Source organism: Lampetra planeri, chromosome 8 (assembly GCF_965212315.1).
Source record: "Lampetra planeri chromosome 8, kcLamPlan1.2.h2, whole genome shotgun sequence".
Taxonomy (NCBI): Eukaryota; Metazoa; Chordata; class Hyperoartia; order Petromyzontiformes; family Petromyzontidae; genus Lampetra; species Lampetra planeri.
In genome coordinates, this window is record NC_136114.1 from 6,860,543 (window position 1) to 6,877,086 (window position 16,544).

The following is a 16,544-nucleotide window of genomic DNA, read 5'->3' on the forward strand; positions in this document are numbered from 1 at the left end:
GCGCACCGTTGGTCTCGAAGTCGCCGTAAGTGTTGCGGTGCCACAGCTGCAGGTCCAGCTTGAAGCGTGAGTAGAGCGCTACGGACAGCGCCAGCAGCAGCAGCAGCACCAGGGCGGCCACGGCGCTCACCACGTGGCTCGGAGCAAGGCCCTTATCTGCACACACAGCACCGCCAAATGAACGACCCAGAGGCCAACACCCACGCTCACCCCGCTACCCTAAAACACAAACTAAAGATGGCGAGTTAATGGCTCTGACCTGCTCGTCAAATGCACAAAATCATAAAATTTGACACTTGGGGTTTCACTTAAATTTTTTGAAACATGCGGTTTAAACTATTTGGATGGCATACATTACCACGTGATAAGCCACTTTCGTTGAACTATCATTTATGGTCAGGTCGCTTCTGAAAAAGAGCTAACATCTCAGTGGGCCTACATGGTAAAATAAAAATAGTTTTAATAGTTTACACTATCTTAATTCTACGGCACACAATTACATAACCATTCTAATTATGGAAATGTGCTGAACTACATGAATTGAATTACGATGTTTCTGGTGTTGGGTAAGACAAGCCTTTTGAAGAGACTTCAGCATTAGTTATGGAAGGTGATATTTAAGGGCTGTACCTGACATCATGCGATGCCCCATAGACTGAAAGAGTTCAGATTTTTTTTAATCTCATAATTTACAGCAGATCCATCAATCAAATGTTTTTGTATGTGCCAATATCACCCTCAATAAAGTAGGCATCAGTGCACATTACAGTAGAATGGGAACGGTACAAGAGCATGGATTTTGATGGCAATTCTGATGCCAAAATGCTTGATCGTTTTCCAAGTCAGGGTAAATCCTCATGGATTGGCTGTAGTTGTTTTGGCTGGACTTGTTTTGTACCTCTATTCACCGTGCTATCATAACCCACCTTCCATCGCCACAACGAAGCTTGCACTGATATTTCCAGCCGTAGTGTGGAAATGGCATCCAAACGCCCCAAAGTTTGAAGATTCCAGAGTGCTCACAGACAAGCGACTTGTGATGACCACAGCTGAGAGCTCATCTGAAAACCTGTCGCATGGACAGACACACACACATTTAAAATCAACTATCGGCCTACCAAGCGTGGCTCAGTGGCTCAAGGCACAAATGACAACACCTGAGGAAGAACCACTGAGAAATTAGGTCTGAAATCAGCACAACCACCTGTTGTCATTAAGCCATATCCAAAGTTTCAGAGCGATGTAGTGGTTCTTGGCCAGGAGATACATTTTTACTTAAATTGGCATAACTCAGCTATTGTGTGTGAAATTTAAAGTGCAGTTAATTAAATGGGTACAATGCAGCAAAACATTATTGACATGGCATGACTAAGTGGGACATTTATGAAACTGAATTATCTTGCGTCATTACAGAATAATGAATACAGCTTGGAACTTTCATTATTAACACTGACTTGTGTTAATAATGAAACATAAATTAATACAGGAGGCAAACATTTTGGGCCACAGCTGATTGAAGTAGGCTTGATTAGCTTAAAGTGGCAGATCACACTTTTAAGTGCGGTGCCTTGAACACTGGGAAATTGAACAGCTGGCCCCCAATTGTTGTATTATGTAAGCCATTTGACTGCAGATGTATTTCTGTGGTAGTTTTCCAATGCCATACCTTGTTCTAACACAATGCTCTTCAGAATAAACGCATTATTTATTTATTTAAAGGACTATCACCTGGCGTCTTGGACAGTTATGTTGTAAGCAGACGAATTTGAAGGCAGCGCAATGCCGTCCTTGCGCCAAACGACCGAGGTCGGACACGTGACATCGCTCCTGTTGGTGCCGATCTCCACGGTGCAGTTGAGAGACAGGGATGCGCCCATCGGCATGTTGTGCCGCTCCGGCCCAGGTGGGGAAAGCAGCGAAGGGGAGGTCATGCACGGAGCTGCTGTCAATTCTGTGGGTGGACATTTCAGTTTGAATACATTAACTTTGAATCGCTTTGATTTGCATTACTCAGCTTTGGTTTTTCAACTGCACACAAGCAAGCTCCAAGTGTGCTTTCGCAATATCGTAGAAATGTATGAAAAATCCAACTATTTTACATTGTTTGATGGTGTATTGTGTCGAGGGTATTGGAATGGTGTGTATAAATGGTAAATACATATATCAGTCATGTGCTCCCAGTTTTCAGATTAATCCCCCACAAAAAATTGTAGGCCTAGACACGATATTTCAGACGATCTGTAAAGAATATTGTTTATGATTATTTTTCAAAGGGAAGTGAGATCAATGACATGATGCCGTTTTCCTGCAAAAATGTTGTTGCAAAGCATTGAATGATGTAAATGTTGTGAGCTTCATGACACAGAGTAAAACAAGGTGTAAATTATCTGAAAAAGATGCGAAATTTCTCTCAAACATCCCATTTTCCATCAGAAATTAATCTCTAATATGAAGGATCAATGAGGCAAAGCATCTTTAAAAAGCACGGGAACAAGAGCAGTTATCGTTATGGATTATTGTGCATCCCTGTGTGGTGAGAAACTTATCAGTTTCATGCTGTTACATAAATCCTGCTTCACATGCAATAGCATTGTACTGCTCCCACACACCTGACAGAAGAGGCTTGCTTGTTGCTAAACTTGACATTTCATATATTTCCATGTTCTTTTCTATCCTCCCACCAACATCCCACATGACATATGCATTTCCCCGAAGTATTTATTGCTGTGTTTAGCAAACAAACATAAAAACGAATTGAAAAAGGAATTGCATAAACAGAGACAATATAAATCTATTCAGAATATAAAAGCGCTTAAAGCAATAAAAAAGATACACAGACGCTGACCTTCAATAAATCAATATAATGCTGTAGTTTCGGTAGACGCTTTCTAAACATATTTTGCAATAGTGCCCATTCAAAGTTTCATGCTAGTCTCATGGATATTATTAAAGAAAATCATTCAAAACGTATTGCACATTCAAGTAACTTGAATTCACAATACCGCATTTTGTTTCAAATGTGGGTTGCACAGCAGAATAATCAAACATGTTTTGATGGCCCAGACAGAATATTACAGGTTTGGCTTTTCAAAACTAAAATGGTTCTTAAGAGTAATTTATTGGAATGGCTTTCCAATTATCCAGACGTCTCTGGAACCCATATACGATGCAAAATGGGGGGAATAATAAAATGTAACAGCTTAATAGTCTGTTTTTTTAGAGTGCACGCCTTGCTGTAAAAGGCCCGGCAAATGTGAAATCGCTAAGAGAAAAATCTACGTGATGATGCGGTGCCTTTACCATTCGCCTATTTTTTCTCTTACTGCACAAGTGCTGAGTGATTAGTGAACATGTGCATTGTCACAAGGCGGTGAAGTAACACACATTCTATGGCCATTGGTAAATGCCTTCAATTCAAGGTTTAGCTTTCGAACCGATTCCAACCGACGATGAAATCAAGCATTGACGTATTATCTCTATCCCTCTATCTCTTTGTAATGAGTCGGGGGGGAGGGGGACAGGATCAACACAGCGCTCATAAACATTAATCAATTCACAATAGAAGGGAAATAATAAAATAATAAAATAACAAAAATTAAACATAATAAATAATTCTCATGACGTTTCGGCCACAACGCAAGCAGCCATCCTCAGGTGAAGAACAGGTCTGTCGGGAAGACGCTGTCGACAGACCTGTTCTTCACCTGAGGACGGCTGCTTGCGTTGTGGCCGAAACGTCGTGAGAATTATTTTATTATGTTTTATTTTTTATTATTTTATTATTTCCCTTCTACGTGACTTTACCAAAAGAACCAAGAAGATGAATCCCTGCAGTCACGAAAGCTTTAAATCGAAATTCAATTCACAATATTTTAGTAAATGTTCGCTTCTTTAAATTATGTTACCCTATGAAATTTGACCAAAGGATTGGCCAAAGCTTGGTGATAAAACCAGTGCTAAAAGGCGAATTAAATAACATAGCACACGACATCGCGAGATGACGTCACCAATTATACAATTGCCTCGATTCCCTTCCCGATGGGGTCATGCATCATGTGACATCAACTCGTGCAGTTTGGAACGTAACATTATCACTGCTAATACAGTACCTCCGAGGACAAATGAGTGTTGTGAACTCTGACAGATTCCAAATGTATGCACAACATTTTTCTTCTCCAGAGACCTTCACCTTCCCGGTGTGTTTTAATTTTCCACTTTGACCCCATGAGAGGACTATTTAGCAAGATGCCCACTTTACTTCTAACTCGAATACTGGGAGCCCACAAAGAAAGCAAAAGTAGATTAGAAATACAATAGTCAGAGCAAGCGTGCTAAGCGCTCACAAGTCTGCTTCAGCTGCATATAAAATGACCTTTAATTCAACATGCACCTGTTTAGCAAATGTGGCGCATACATTAGCTCATGACCAAGATTCATTTTCAAAATGTCAAACATATTTACAAGGCAAAGAAGCACTAATGTTGAAGGCAACTCCCTTTGATGAAAAAAAAGTGTTCTTAAATATATCTAGCAGATTAAGCAACTCGTGGCATTTGCTAGCCAGTGCCTGTTAAACCAGCTCACATGCACACTCTTATGAATCTATCATTTAATTAAAAACTTTTTTTCAAAACAGCGCAAACATCACTGTGCTGTAAACCTCTGGGAATGACTGCTTGAAGGAGGTGGGACCATGTGATTTCAAGACAATGCTACAATTCGTGAGCTATACCATGTGCTCTCTGATTTGCAATGAAGTTCAATACCAGTTGTTCTCGTTGTTGATGTGTTTGAATTGGCCGTGAACAATGCAGGCGTGCTCTTATGTGCCTGGAATAATAATTTCAAGTGAGATGGAAAAAATTACGACAGAGTGGATACTGAGAAATGGCAAAAGAAACAGAGGAAGACAGCGGAAGGGATGGAGACACAAAACTAAGGAAAGGAATGAAAGAACATGGGGAAAGGCCTCTGCCCACCATATAAGCCCATATTATGACAGACACGAATACTTATTATTCATATTCAAATACTGGTTTCAGAGATGCTATATAGCTCATTGACTGATGTCAAATTTTGGCTATGGTACTTTACAAATAGGACCTTCCTCTTCATAAATCACCGTAGAACTAAACGACTCAATGCCCACCATTGGAACCTCATTTGCCAGTAAAAAAAATGATAATTGTTTTTTTACCCTTTTATCTGGCAACAAAACTGACACCTTTTTTTACAAGGAGTCATGTTTACATAGACCACAATACCTGCAGTCATAATGCAAACAAAAAACATAACTCTGATAATGTGCACTGTCCTTGAAGTTGATTGGTCCACACCCGAGACAGCTTTCCTTAGAGCCTAGTCTCACATGGGTTGGACCAGGCGCCTTTTGGCGTCATCTGGTCCAACAGGCGCCTTTTGGCGTCATCTGGTCCAACACCATGTGAGACTAGGCTCTAAGGAAAGCTGTCTCAGGTGTGGACCAATCAACTTCAAGGACAGTGCACATTATCAGAGTTATGTTTTTTGTTTGCATTATGACTGCAGGTATTGTGGCCTATGTAAACATGACTCCTTGTAAAAAAGGTGTCAGTTTTGTTGCCAGATAAAAGGGTAAAAGACTCAATGCCCAATTCACAAATATTAAGGAGGTATCACAGTGATGCACTCCTGATGCAATAATTGGGTTCAACCGCCTCAATGAAAAATTATAGTTGCTCCTCTAAAATGAACATCAGCCATCCGGAAAATAATACATTGTTGATGAGGCATAGGTGGGAGTTATACACATAGATAAGTCAAGCCTTGTTTGTATGTACTTAGATTTTTTTTCGCACCGTACGTAGCCAACCATGCTAATCGGAGGTGCAGGGGAAGGACAAAATAACTATTGTAAACACAAAAAGCAGTCATAAAGAAATTCGTTTTCAATCTAGCAGCAACCGTGCTGAACACTGGACACATCGGACGCACGCACAAATTGGTATCCGTATTTACTTGTACATCCCAGTAGGACATTCATCACATCATTCTTTTCAATTTCTACATTTGTCACAGGGCGAGAACTCTGATCGATAGTGGAGATTGGAGCTAGTTGGGAGAAGAAGTGTGTTTTCGTGAACGACGGGAGAGAACACGGGTGGCTGGCTGAGTCAGGGCATGGATTTGAGACGTGAGAATTGGAATTGAACACAAAGCAACACCACAGCATTCACTTCATCATCATTGCCAGGGCGACGGCTTTAACAGGCGGTGCAAAAAAAAACACACAACGCATTAAAAAACGTTAGAACCAGTGAAGGGAAAACACGAGGCAATGTAACGATGCACCCATTAAAATCAATCGTTATGCTCGTGGAAGACGCTTTGTAATAGCGCGTGTGAGAATTATTAGCCATTTATGCTCATGACAATTTCAAATGTTATATGAATTAAGTGGACAGTTGCTCAACATATTACAAATAGTACAAGACCATCCAAACGGGACTAAAAATAATTGATATTGACTTGAACCGTGACCTTCAGCATTAACAATTAACACAATTGTAGGGGTGGGTGGTAATTGATATCATTAGATAGCACTGCCCATGAGCCAATTTCATAAACGTCTATCATATAAGGCCTGTCACTATGTAAACATACTAAAGCGAGCAGTTGTAGTATTAAATGAAAACTTCTTCGACTTGTGAAATTAAACGTTGAGCTAATTTAGTACTGTGACAAGTGGAAAGTAATCATAAAAAACCAATAGCAAAGAGAAAATAAGTTGCCTGCAATGTTAGTCACCAAACACACACAGACACATGGTGCTTTTCACGGCCTATGAGACCACACAGAATTCATGAATAATAAAGCGTATTCACTGCCTAACATTTAAGTGTGGTTGGTGTCTCTCCTATAGTCATATCGAATTGCTAACAATTAAATTGGCAGTTACATGGCCATAAAGATGTAACTGATACTACACGTTAAATTAGGCAACACAACATTAAGTTTCTTTGTTGCCATAAAACCATGGATATCTTGACATAGCCCATGATATTTTATGTAACAATTTGAAATATATAAAAAAGATAGATAGCTAAATAATGGTTGATAGTGCTTTTTACCAATTCATTACCACCTTTATTCTGATGCATTCTTAAGTTTCGGATTTTTATCTTCCAAAATTATTTCAAAACTGCACTGCCCTATGGACAAAGGTGGCATGCGGATTCATTAATGCGATAGCCTCCTCGGTGGACATATGTAGTTCTCGTAGTCAGTGGACAGTCATCAACAATTTGCGAAATTGTTTGTACAGAGCTAAAGCTGCGGTTTGGGTTGTCATGAATACCCCAACGGTGAAAGTTGGCTGCACGAAGACCTTGCCCTGACCAGAACCTGTTCAGCATAGCCCACTGACAGTGCAACAGGTTGAAGCCGGGTGGACAGATAACACAGCACAAAGGGGTTGCGTGTACTCTACTTTAGAAGGAATATTAAATCTTAGGGTTAGTTACGAAGCCCTTTTTGTGCTAAATTTAGGTGACCAATGACACTCTTCATGCACTTTTGTGAATCAAAGCAAAACCAAATGTAGTGTCAGCCCAATTGGCCAAATTCTTTGAGCATGGCCAATTCAAAATGAGCTGCCAATTATTAGAAATCGTCTATCTTGATGGTGCAACGAGGACTGTGTTGTTAGTAAAATGTAAAATAAAAGATATCCATGTTTGTCTTTCAACAAATTGTATCTTTGCTCGATAAAACATAAAACCCAGCAGCTACGGGTCTGTTCAAAAAAGTGCCGTTGCCTGATGGGTGGGCCCAATGTGATTTCACAACAGATCAGGTGACTCCTGCAGGATGACCAATGAGAAGACAGCAATAAATAGCTAAGGAAGTTCAACTCAAAGTCATCACTCTTACAATTTTACTCCGGATATGCATGGTCACACAGTACCAATTTCTATTTATCATAACTGTGCAGTCAATATTTTCAGAGAGTGATTGGAGGGGTGAGACTATTAAACACCAAGCCAATGGCTATGTCGAGGCAAAGTGCTACATTTGTAGAAAATGAAACCAGAAACAACATAAAAACGCAATCGTATTTTTCTTTAAGAGTCCTGGTGAGTAAACAAACCTTTCATGGCGAGGTTGGCAAGCCAGTGGAAGGCCTCAGGAGTAGCCGGGTCGAATATCTCGACATGAACATATAAATGTTGCCGATCAACCACCCACCCCCCCCACCCCCTGACGTACGAAATAAAAAATTTACCCGTAAAAACAAAGTTTTTCACTATAAATCCTTTAAATTACAGTACGTGTTCAATGGGCCACAACCCAGCCCAAATTGGTCTTTGAAATGGGCGGCTAGAGTCCTCTCGTCCTCTGGCTTGAGATGGCTGCCACCTATGGGTCAGATGATTGCCTGCCACCATTAAACAATTGGTAATTAAATAAATTAAAAAATTCCTAAAAAGTGTAACATTTTGGAAATTTTTTTTCATGAAAATGAATTGTCAAGCACAACGAGTCTGTGTGCAAAATGTCAGCTCGATTGGATCACGGGAAGTGGGTTAAAAAACGACCGAAAGATTTGCACGGTCCTAAGCAAGCAAGCAAGCACGCAAGCACGCAAGCAAGTGAACTTAATATAAAGGATTTAAAAAGGAGGAACGCACCCTTCACGGCGAGGATGATCGTGTGACTCGAGTTTCCCAGGTTTCCGCTGCCGTGGCACGTGTAATTCCCCGAGTCGGCCAGAGCAACGCTCACAAAGTGCAGGCCCACGTCGATGGCGTGCACGTGCCCCTCCACGGACAGGTTGAGTGTCTGGCAGTCCTTGAGCCAGACCACTGGGCACTGGGAGCTGGAGCAGTTGCCGTTAATGGGGCAGTTCAGTGTCACGTTCTCCTGCCCGGCCAACAGGTCTTCGTTGCTCGTAGGCTCATCATCGGCCAGGCAGGAAGCAGAGCCTGCATAGAGACGGCCAAGAGACCATTGTGGGAGAGACGCCACAGCACGTGCCAGTTCTGAGAAATATGTGCACTGTTGAATCATACTTACATATCATATTGTTTCAGTCTCCCAAACCGGGTGAGTAATGTGTACAAAATATCCATAATAGAGGTTTTTTGGGTTAGAGCGTGTAAATATATAAATGTGTCGTTAAAACCCACCACCACCCGACACAGCCAACTAGTAAGGGTTGTCACGTAAACAGAACGTGGCCAATTCGTCACTCGTACAGCACACCGGTTTGTTGGAGAGACAAGCCACAATATTTACACTCTGAGTACGACGTTTCGCCAGTAATTACAACTAGCACCATCAGGCGACAGCCAGATTTGTGGAGAAGTCTTCCACCTGTTTCGTTCCTTGTATAGAAGCGTAGATGTGGTGACCACAATTCTGCGCTCTTGCGCAAAGTGGTGGAGGGGATTAATGAGTCAGTGTACATTATGCGTGCGCATTATGCGAGCCCTTTGATGTTGTCCTTCCTGTCTATTGTGTGTATTAAAATAGCATTACCAACGGTAATCCCTATTGAAGTATGGTGCCCTGTATAGGCATGCATTTAAACAATGTATTATTTGATGATTCGCTTCCACGCAGCACTAAGGCATCGAAGCGAATCTTTCAATTTCGATAGATTCTGTAATTAGTCTTGGCCAGCATTAGCTATTTTTGCACAGAATTTCAACATTATCAAAATCAATTTATTTTCCTTGTTGGCACGTGTGTTCTGCTACTGATGACAGATGTATTTAACATAACATTTGCCACACGTGCAGTTAATCCTGTGCACACCTTCTGTTAATAGATTCAGTTATACATCTTTTGTACCAGATATTAATTTCTGTATTTTATGTACCTTGTCAAATCCCCCCCCCCACTACACTTTGCGCAAGAGCGCAGAAGTGTGGTCACCACATCTGCGCCTCTATATAAGGAAAGAAACAGGTGGACTTCTCCACAAATCTGGCTGTTGCCTGATGAAGCTAGTTGAAATTACTGGCGAAACGTCGTACTCAGAGTGTAAATGTTGTGGCTTTGCTCTCCAACATACCGGTGTGCTGTACTAGTGACGAATTGGCATGTTCTATTTACGTGACAACCCTTACTAGTTGGCTGTGTCGGGTGGTGGCAGGTTTAACGACACATATATTTACGCGATCTAACCCAAAAAATCTCTATTATGGATATTGGTCGCGAACCAAGAAACCATTAAATGCTCCAGCAAAACCTAAATAAATTCAGCATACGCATGGGATATTAAAACGTGTTCATTGGGAGTAATGTTGTATGGGTTAATTGTCTCAAACCTTGAAAAAATTTCACATCCGTTGACGAATCGTTTACCGTGTACAAATATGGACCAACATACAGGAAAATCAACAGTGGACAAAATTGATTTTTAACAGGTCGGCAAATTGTAAACTGTGCCAACTGAACACTCCATGGTGAGAGCAGGGAGTCACGATTGTCAGGGCCCTCTCTGTAAATTGTGAAAAAGAACTTCACAGCTCATCGGATTCCTCCAGTCAAAATAAAGATTCAGATTTTGAACTACACCGCCACTGCCAAAGAGCTCAGAAGCACACACTAGCTTTTGTAAAAGTTCGATATTTCAAAGAGAACACAGACCCAAAGTTCACTTTAAACTCAGTAAAAGATTTACAAAATGAGTCAACCTGTGGTATAAGATTACTGTATTCATTGTATTTATTTACCTTCTGACTGGTCTATCGTGTGCTGGCATTGTGAAGTTTAAACTTCAGGGTTAGTGCAGGCATATTAGAAACGTTCTTTGGGGTTTCACCTTTGGTATGTGTAACTATTTATGTTTATGGATCAACTGCGAAATTTGTTTTGGCAGCACCATTAGATGCATCCTTGAACATTCCATCTTCTATCATGCACATCTGCCACAATGTTGTTCGTTTCTTTCAACCCTGACAATGCCTTAACATGGGTCTGTGAGTGTCAAAACATCATTTACGGTTCAAATGAAAAAGTCAACTCTAAGAACACTCGCAAATATTGCATGGTCCAGGTATAAACATCGCATCTGTTGATGGTGGTGCCTTGGCAGTGGTGCACAAGCAGAATGAACAAACTCAACACAATCAATAAATGAAAAATAAATCTAAAATTGGAAACATTTTGGGCAAGCACATAAACCATGTGCTATGAAGGTCATTGTCCAAAACGTCGCCTATTTATATATTTTCTCCCAAAACAGTGTTATTGATGAATGTGTTAACTTGTTTTACTGACAAAGTCAGTATGTCTATACAAATGTTACTAAACTCTTATATATATTTATTTTTTACGAAATAAATACATGTTTATACCAAAAAAAATACATGTCTATACAAACGTCATTTTACTTGTTTCTTTAAAGTCGCATACTTCTATGGTTTACCTTTTTATATCAGTTATCCATTACCACGTTCATGACATGCCGTTGCTCGTTAATATTCTACTCTAAAGGAACTTTTATGAATCACAATGAAGAGCTGTTCTGAGCAACTTTCAAGAACATTCAGGTAAATGATCAAAGACGGGTTTTTTTTCTGTGCTTGTGAGAAAGCACACTGAAAATTAGATGACAGTTCCAACATGTCCACTTGGGACCCTATATATCATGAAGCAAATGTTTTTGATTAATTTAACAGGGCAATAATCTGATTAAATACAGTGGAATTAATCCCATAAAATACTTATTTTTATAGATCATTAATTAAAGGGTTTGCTTGATTAAAAAAAACTAATTTTTAAAATACACCCTTCATGTTATTTTCCAGAAACCCACTCTTAATGCATGTTAATGCTATTATCAACTCAATAATCCCACAATGACTTAAATGACAAAAACTCAATTAATGATTTTTAAAAATGTACTTAAGATTCGCAGTTCTGACACATAACTTTATGGGCTAATTTTGTTCGGGATCTTCGCAGCAGAGGTCGCAAACGGGTTTTGATTCCTTACCCGTACCCGTACCCGGCCACACCAGGGTTGCAAATGGGTACCCGTACCCGTACCCTACCCGAAATGAGTGACAAACGGTTACTCACCAGTGACTCACGGCCTACCCGTACCCGTACCCGGCCGCACCAGGGTCGCAAACGGCTACCCGTACCCGTACCCGGCCGGGTACGGGTAGCCGGGCATCGGGTAGGGTACGGGTATCGGGTACCCGGTTGCGACCTCTGCTTCGCAGCATTGAAAGGCACTTGCAGATTAGTAATGCTGGTCCGCTTGTAATTACTAAAACACAAATAAACATCAACGACAAGCGATCCTCGTCTCGTTCAATCTACATTGAACAGACCCAGTTTAGAAACGTAATTCAACTCCTCCAGATTAAATGTTGAAGAAATATACCAATCATCCATAATGTGATGACCACGGCATTACTGGCTGAAGACCTCCCCCCCAAGCCTTTGCCATCTCACAGCCTTGCAGTGCAGCTATCCATCTAGCACCTGCACACGAGCAGATTCCAGGACTCCATCTGTCAAAATAATACACCAACATCATCGCCTGTGCCCCTCAAGTCCAAACACCTCGGTGGACTCCACTCACTTCAGTGTTGCTTTTTCATGCGGTGATCTTTCTTCTACCTTTAAATCTCAACACGTTCGTCAGTAACTGCCTTGAAAAAAGAAAAGTATATGATATGCCAAGTATAGACTTGATTTGAAATTTTCGTGACTGCAGGGATCCATACTCTTTGGTTCTTTCGGTAAAGTATGTAGGCATATATAAAATAAATGTTATTATTTTTATTTTATACCTACATGACTTTACCGAAAGAACCAAAGAGTAAGTATATACTTTTTTATTTCTATAATATGCCTTTTTCTACGTTTCTTTTTTTAAACAGTGCTGAGGTTTATTGTGTTATTTGTGCTTGTGAACGACTGCCCACGAAGTATCACCATAATATTGTGTTTAATGCATCAAGCTCGGAGATTTATTTAAACAAGAGCCATGGTTGAATGTAAACGTAGCTTAAAAGGCAACATGACTTACATATGCATCAACACCCTGTAATGTGCTACCCCTTTCATATATAAGCTAATACAATTTAGAGTAGTGTGAGAGTACATTCACATTATGTGCAACACAAATGCCACATTTTGTGAGGCCTTGTGCATACGACAGTGCTTAGTGTTGGCCAAGTCAGGGTCAAACCAGCCTTCATCTTACACCTTCAATCTGATAACAATATAATGAAAGTACAGTGCAGACAAAGAACTTCATTGATTGGGGGTAATCTCTGTCTAAACCAGACTTTGCAACGTGGCATCAGTCGTGAAACCTTATAGCATGTGACCAGGTGCACAAAACACATGATGAAGCAATTTACTGTATTCTAGATTTGAAGTTTTCGTGACAAGCTTCCGTCTTCAGGTACACCCAGGTACAAATGGAAGACGGAAGCTTGTGTTGCCTCCGAAACGTCGTGATTTAATTAATTTTCCTTTTTTTACCGACGTGACTTTACCGAAAAAACCAGAGATTACAATTTATTATACTTTTATTGATCATCAGCCAAGTTCAATCCAGTGCTGGACGAAAGCCTGCGCAAGTCGACGCCATCTATCACAATCCAGTGATGTAATTTTCTACCGTTGACCTGTGCACAAGCCGATTTCATTACTCCATCTCCCGAACGGACGTGTTCTTAAGCACATTTCATGCCTTGTCCGCCACGCCATTATCATTTACTATTAGCCTTCACTTTTCTTTCCATTGCTGAACTTTAACAAAGAAACGTTCAATAACGTTCAAGCAGCTTTTAATTACAGAAAGGCAGTCACTCCGATGTTTCGCAAGCGTATGGCCTGCGTCGCTATTTTTACTCATAAAATTGGGCAGAAGTGGGTTTTTTTTATTTGCCCAGACACATCCAGTGTTTCATGGAGCCTGCCATTAATTTCACAAAGGCTCAGAAGTTTTGACCATTTTAATGAGCAACCTCAAACACAAGTGGCTGCAGACAGCTGCAGATAGATGGTGAAAGTGCCCTCTCTTCTCCACTGCTTTTCAGCCAATCTCGGCACACAGGCAGCGAGCGAGAAAACTCGTGATCTCTGCGCTGTGCGTGTGTGTATGAGGCTCTACCATTCGAAATGCTTTGATCCCAACGGAGAGCTGGTACTGAATTATCTAATCAGTCTGCCAAGACAAGAGCATTCCAAACTAGGTTCAAGACCCTAGGGCTTTAAACATGTTATGCTTCCAAACAGTCCCCTACAGGTTAACAAATATTCGGAATACCCTTTCATTAGCCAAATCCCATTGTAAGCATGTCCTCTTAACTTCTTAAACATTTAAAGCAGATGCAAAAGAGGGGTAGGAGACAGAAATAATTGCCGGCTCATAGTTTCATTCAACACAGGCATTTAAAATAACTTAATTTTACTGTACTGTGTTTTATATGGCTATCGCTTTTATATAAAAAAGTACATTGTATCGAAATTTGTACACTTATATTGAATGTGATTATGGAGGTCCTAGTTTGATGTTGCTGATAATAATTGAGGTGTAGTCATGAAGATGGTGGTATGTTATAGATGAGAACTGACGCAAGTTGTGTTGATGCTGCTGCTGCGATGTAATGACTATGATGATGACCAATTTTATGCAGATAGTTAATATGGCGATAATGATAATGAAGGCAAGTCATATTTCTGATACTACTGATAATGGCAATTATGATGATCATCGCGAAGGCATGCATGGCATATTGATGGTTTAAGGCCAGATGGCAACCTGGCCTTACTTGAAGTCTCCTACCCCTCTTTCATTCAAGGCCAGGTGTTAACGACCTCGCCTTGTATACAGGAGGTCATGGGTTCAATTCCGACCCTGACGCTTGGAAATGTGGAGTTTGCATTTCTCTCTCCACGTGGTCGCATGGATTTGTCTGCGTGTCCTCTGGTTGCTCCCTCCACATTTAAAATTATGCGTTTAGAGTATTTGGCTGCTATAAATTTCCACGTGATAAGCCACTTGGTTGAGCTATGATTTGTGGCCAGGTTGCTTCTGAAAAAGAGCTATACAGCTCAGTGGGCATTACCTGGTAAAATAAAAAAACAGTTTAGTCTACATTTTATGATGAAAACGACAAAGATGGGATTGGGTGATGATGGATGCAAGTCCCCTTGATAATAAGGATCAGGAGTATGCGAGGTTCAATTTCGTGAAGAGTTCAGTTGAAGTGAACGAGTCGATGAAGATTTCGCCACGAGCTGGGTGTTGAGCGACGAGTGTGTGATTTGGGGTTGAGTCGAGGCGGAGATGATAAACGAGGCGAATGAGCGTTGAGTTTAAGTTCACACGAGTTCAGTAGAGTGTGTGTGTGTTGAGGCAGTCCTGTATCATGACCTTGTTTAAATGGGGGTTGCGACACAGTGTGAAACAATCTTTCAACAAACGTGAGCCACTAGACAGAATGGTAAGAAATAAGGTGTGCTTTTATGTACACAACACTGCCTTTAAAATAATATATATGACAGGCCACGTTTCGGGCAATGGTCCTTATTCATAGCATATTATCATCCTAGCCTATTTAAGTAAATCTGAAACTTGCAAGCGAAAAGCAGACCGGGACGTGATATTCATTGCATTCGTGTGCAATTTGTAAGGGCGCGGTGACAACAGACCTATTTCATTTAAAGGTTATAATCCCTTGTTCATCACGACGTCCTTTTTACTTTGATGTCTCAACAGCGTGACGGAGATCACGTGACGTGATGGTTCTGCCTTTGTCGTGAGGGCTGTGAGTGGACGCCCAGGAGGGGGGAGGAGGCGCCTCGCCCCCCCCATCTGGAGTGACGTCACCCGCTAATTATTATTAACGGAGGTGTGTCCATTTGGAGGACGTCACCTGCTCATGAATATTAATGAGGGGGGCTGGTCGTTGTGGAGTGACGTCACGAGCGTTAATGACATACATTCCTGGGTGATTATAGTAGGTATACCGTATTACACATTTTCATTTAAGGCAGCGTTATTGACAAATGTGATGAGTTTGTATTCTTACATGTGCACCACAGTCGACGCAGTAATCGCCACATCATTATTTGACGACTCATGGTATCTGCTAAAGCTCTCACCACCTTGCCTGTCACCAGACTTTACACGAACATTGTTTGACTTTAAGAAGTGCAACAAGAACTCTGGGAAGGTAGCTTCTTGAGCCCGTGGGTAGATCAGCGGCCTCGCCATGTGTTAAGTTAGAGCCGAATAAGAGCTCGGAGTTGACAAGTTTGAGTGGGAGGTGATGGTGGGGGGGTGGCGGGAATATAAAAGTTTAATTCATCTTCTTGGTTCTTTCGGTAAAGTCACGTAGAAGGGAAATAAAAAAAACATAATAATAATTCTCACGACGTTTCGGCCACAACGCAAGCAGCCGTCCTCAGGTGAAAACTAGGTCTGTCGAGGCGACAGCGTCTGAATTCAGACGCTGTCGCCTCTTCTTGGTTCTTTCGGTAAAGTCATTATTTTATTATGTTTTATTTTTTATTATTTTATT

At 41.0% G+C, this 16,544-nt stretch overlaps 1 protein-coding gene across 2 annotated transcripts in view; it reads right to left on the reverse strand.

The window, feature by feature from the left end:
* The window catches only part of SIGIRR (single Ig and TIR domain containing), a 39,767-nt gene that overhangs the window by 20,817 nt on the left and 2,406 nt on the right, over positions 1–16,544 (reverse strand). For both annotated transcript variants that reach the window (XR_013585735.1, XM_078596801.1), the window contains exons 3-6: positions 8,670–8,963; positions 1,729–1,951; positions 927–1,069; positions 7–156 (exon numbers count right to left, since the gene is read on the reverse strand). Coding sequence is in view for 1 of the 2 variants with exons in the window: in XM_078596801.1 (XP_078452927.1) it covers positions 7–156; positions 927–1,069; positions 1,729–1,951; positions 8,670–8,963 (810 nt within the window). In the remaining variant the exon portion in view is untranslated. The remainder of the gene's footprint in view (positions 1–6; positions 157–926; positions 1,070–1,728; positions 1,952–8,669; positions 8,964–16,544) is intronic.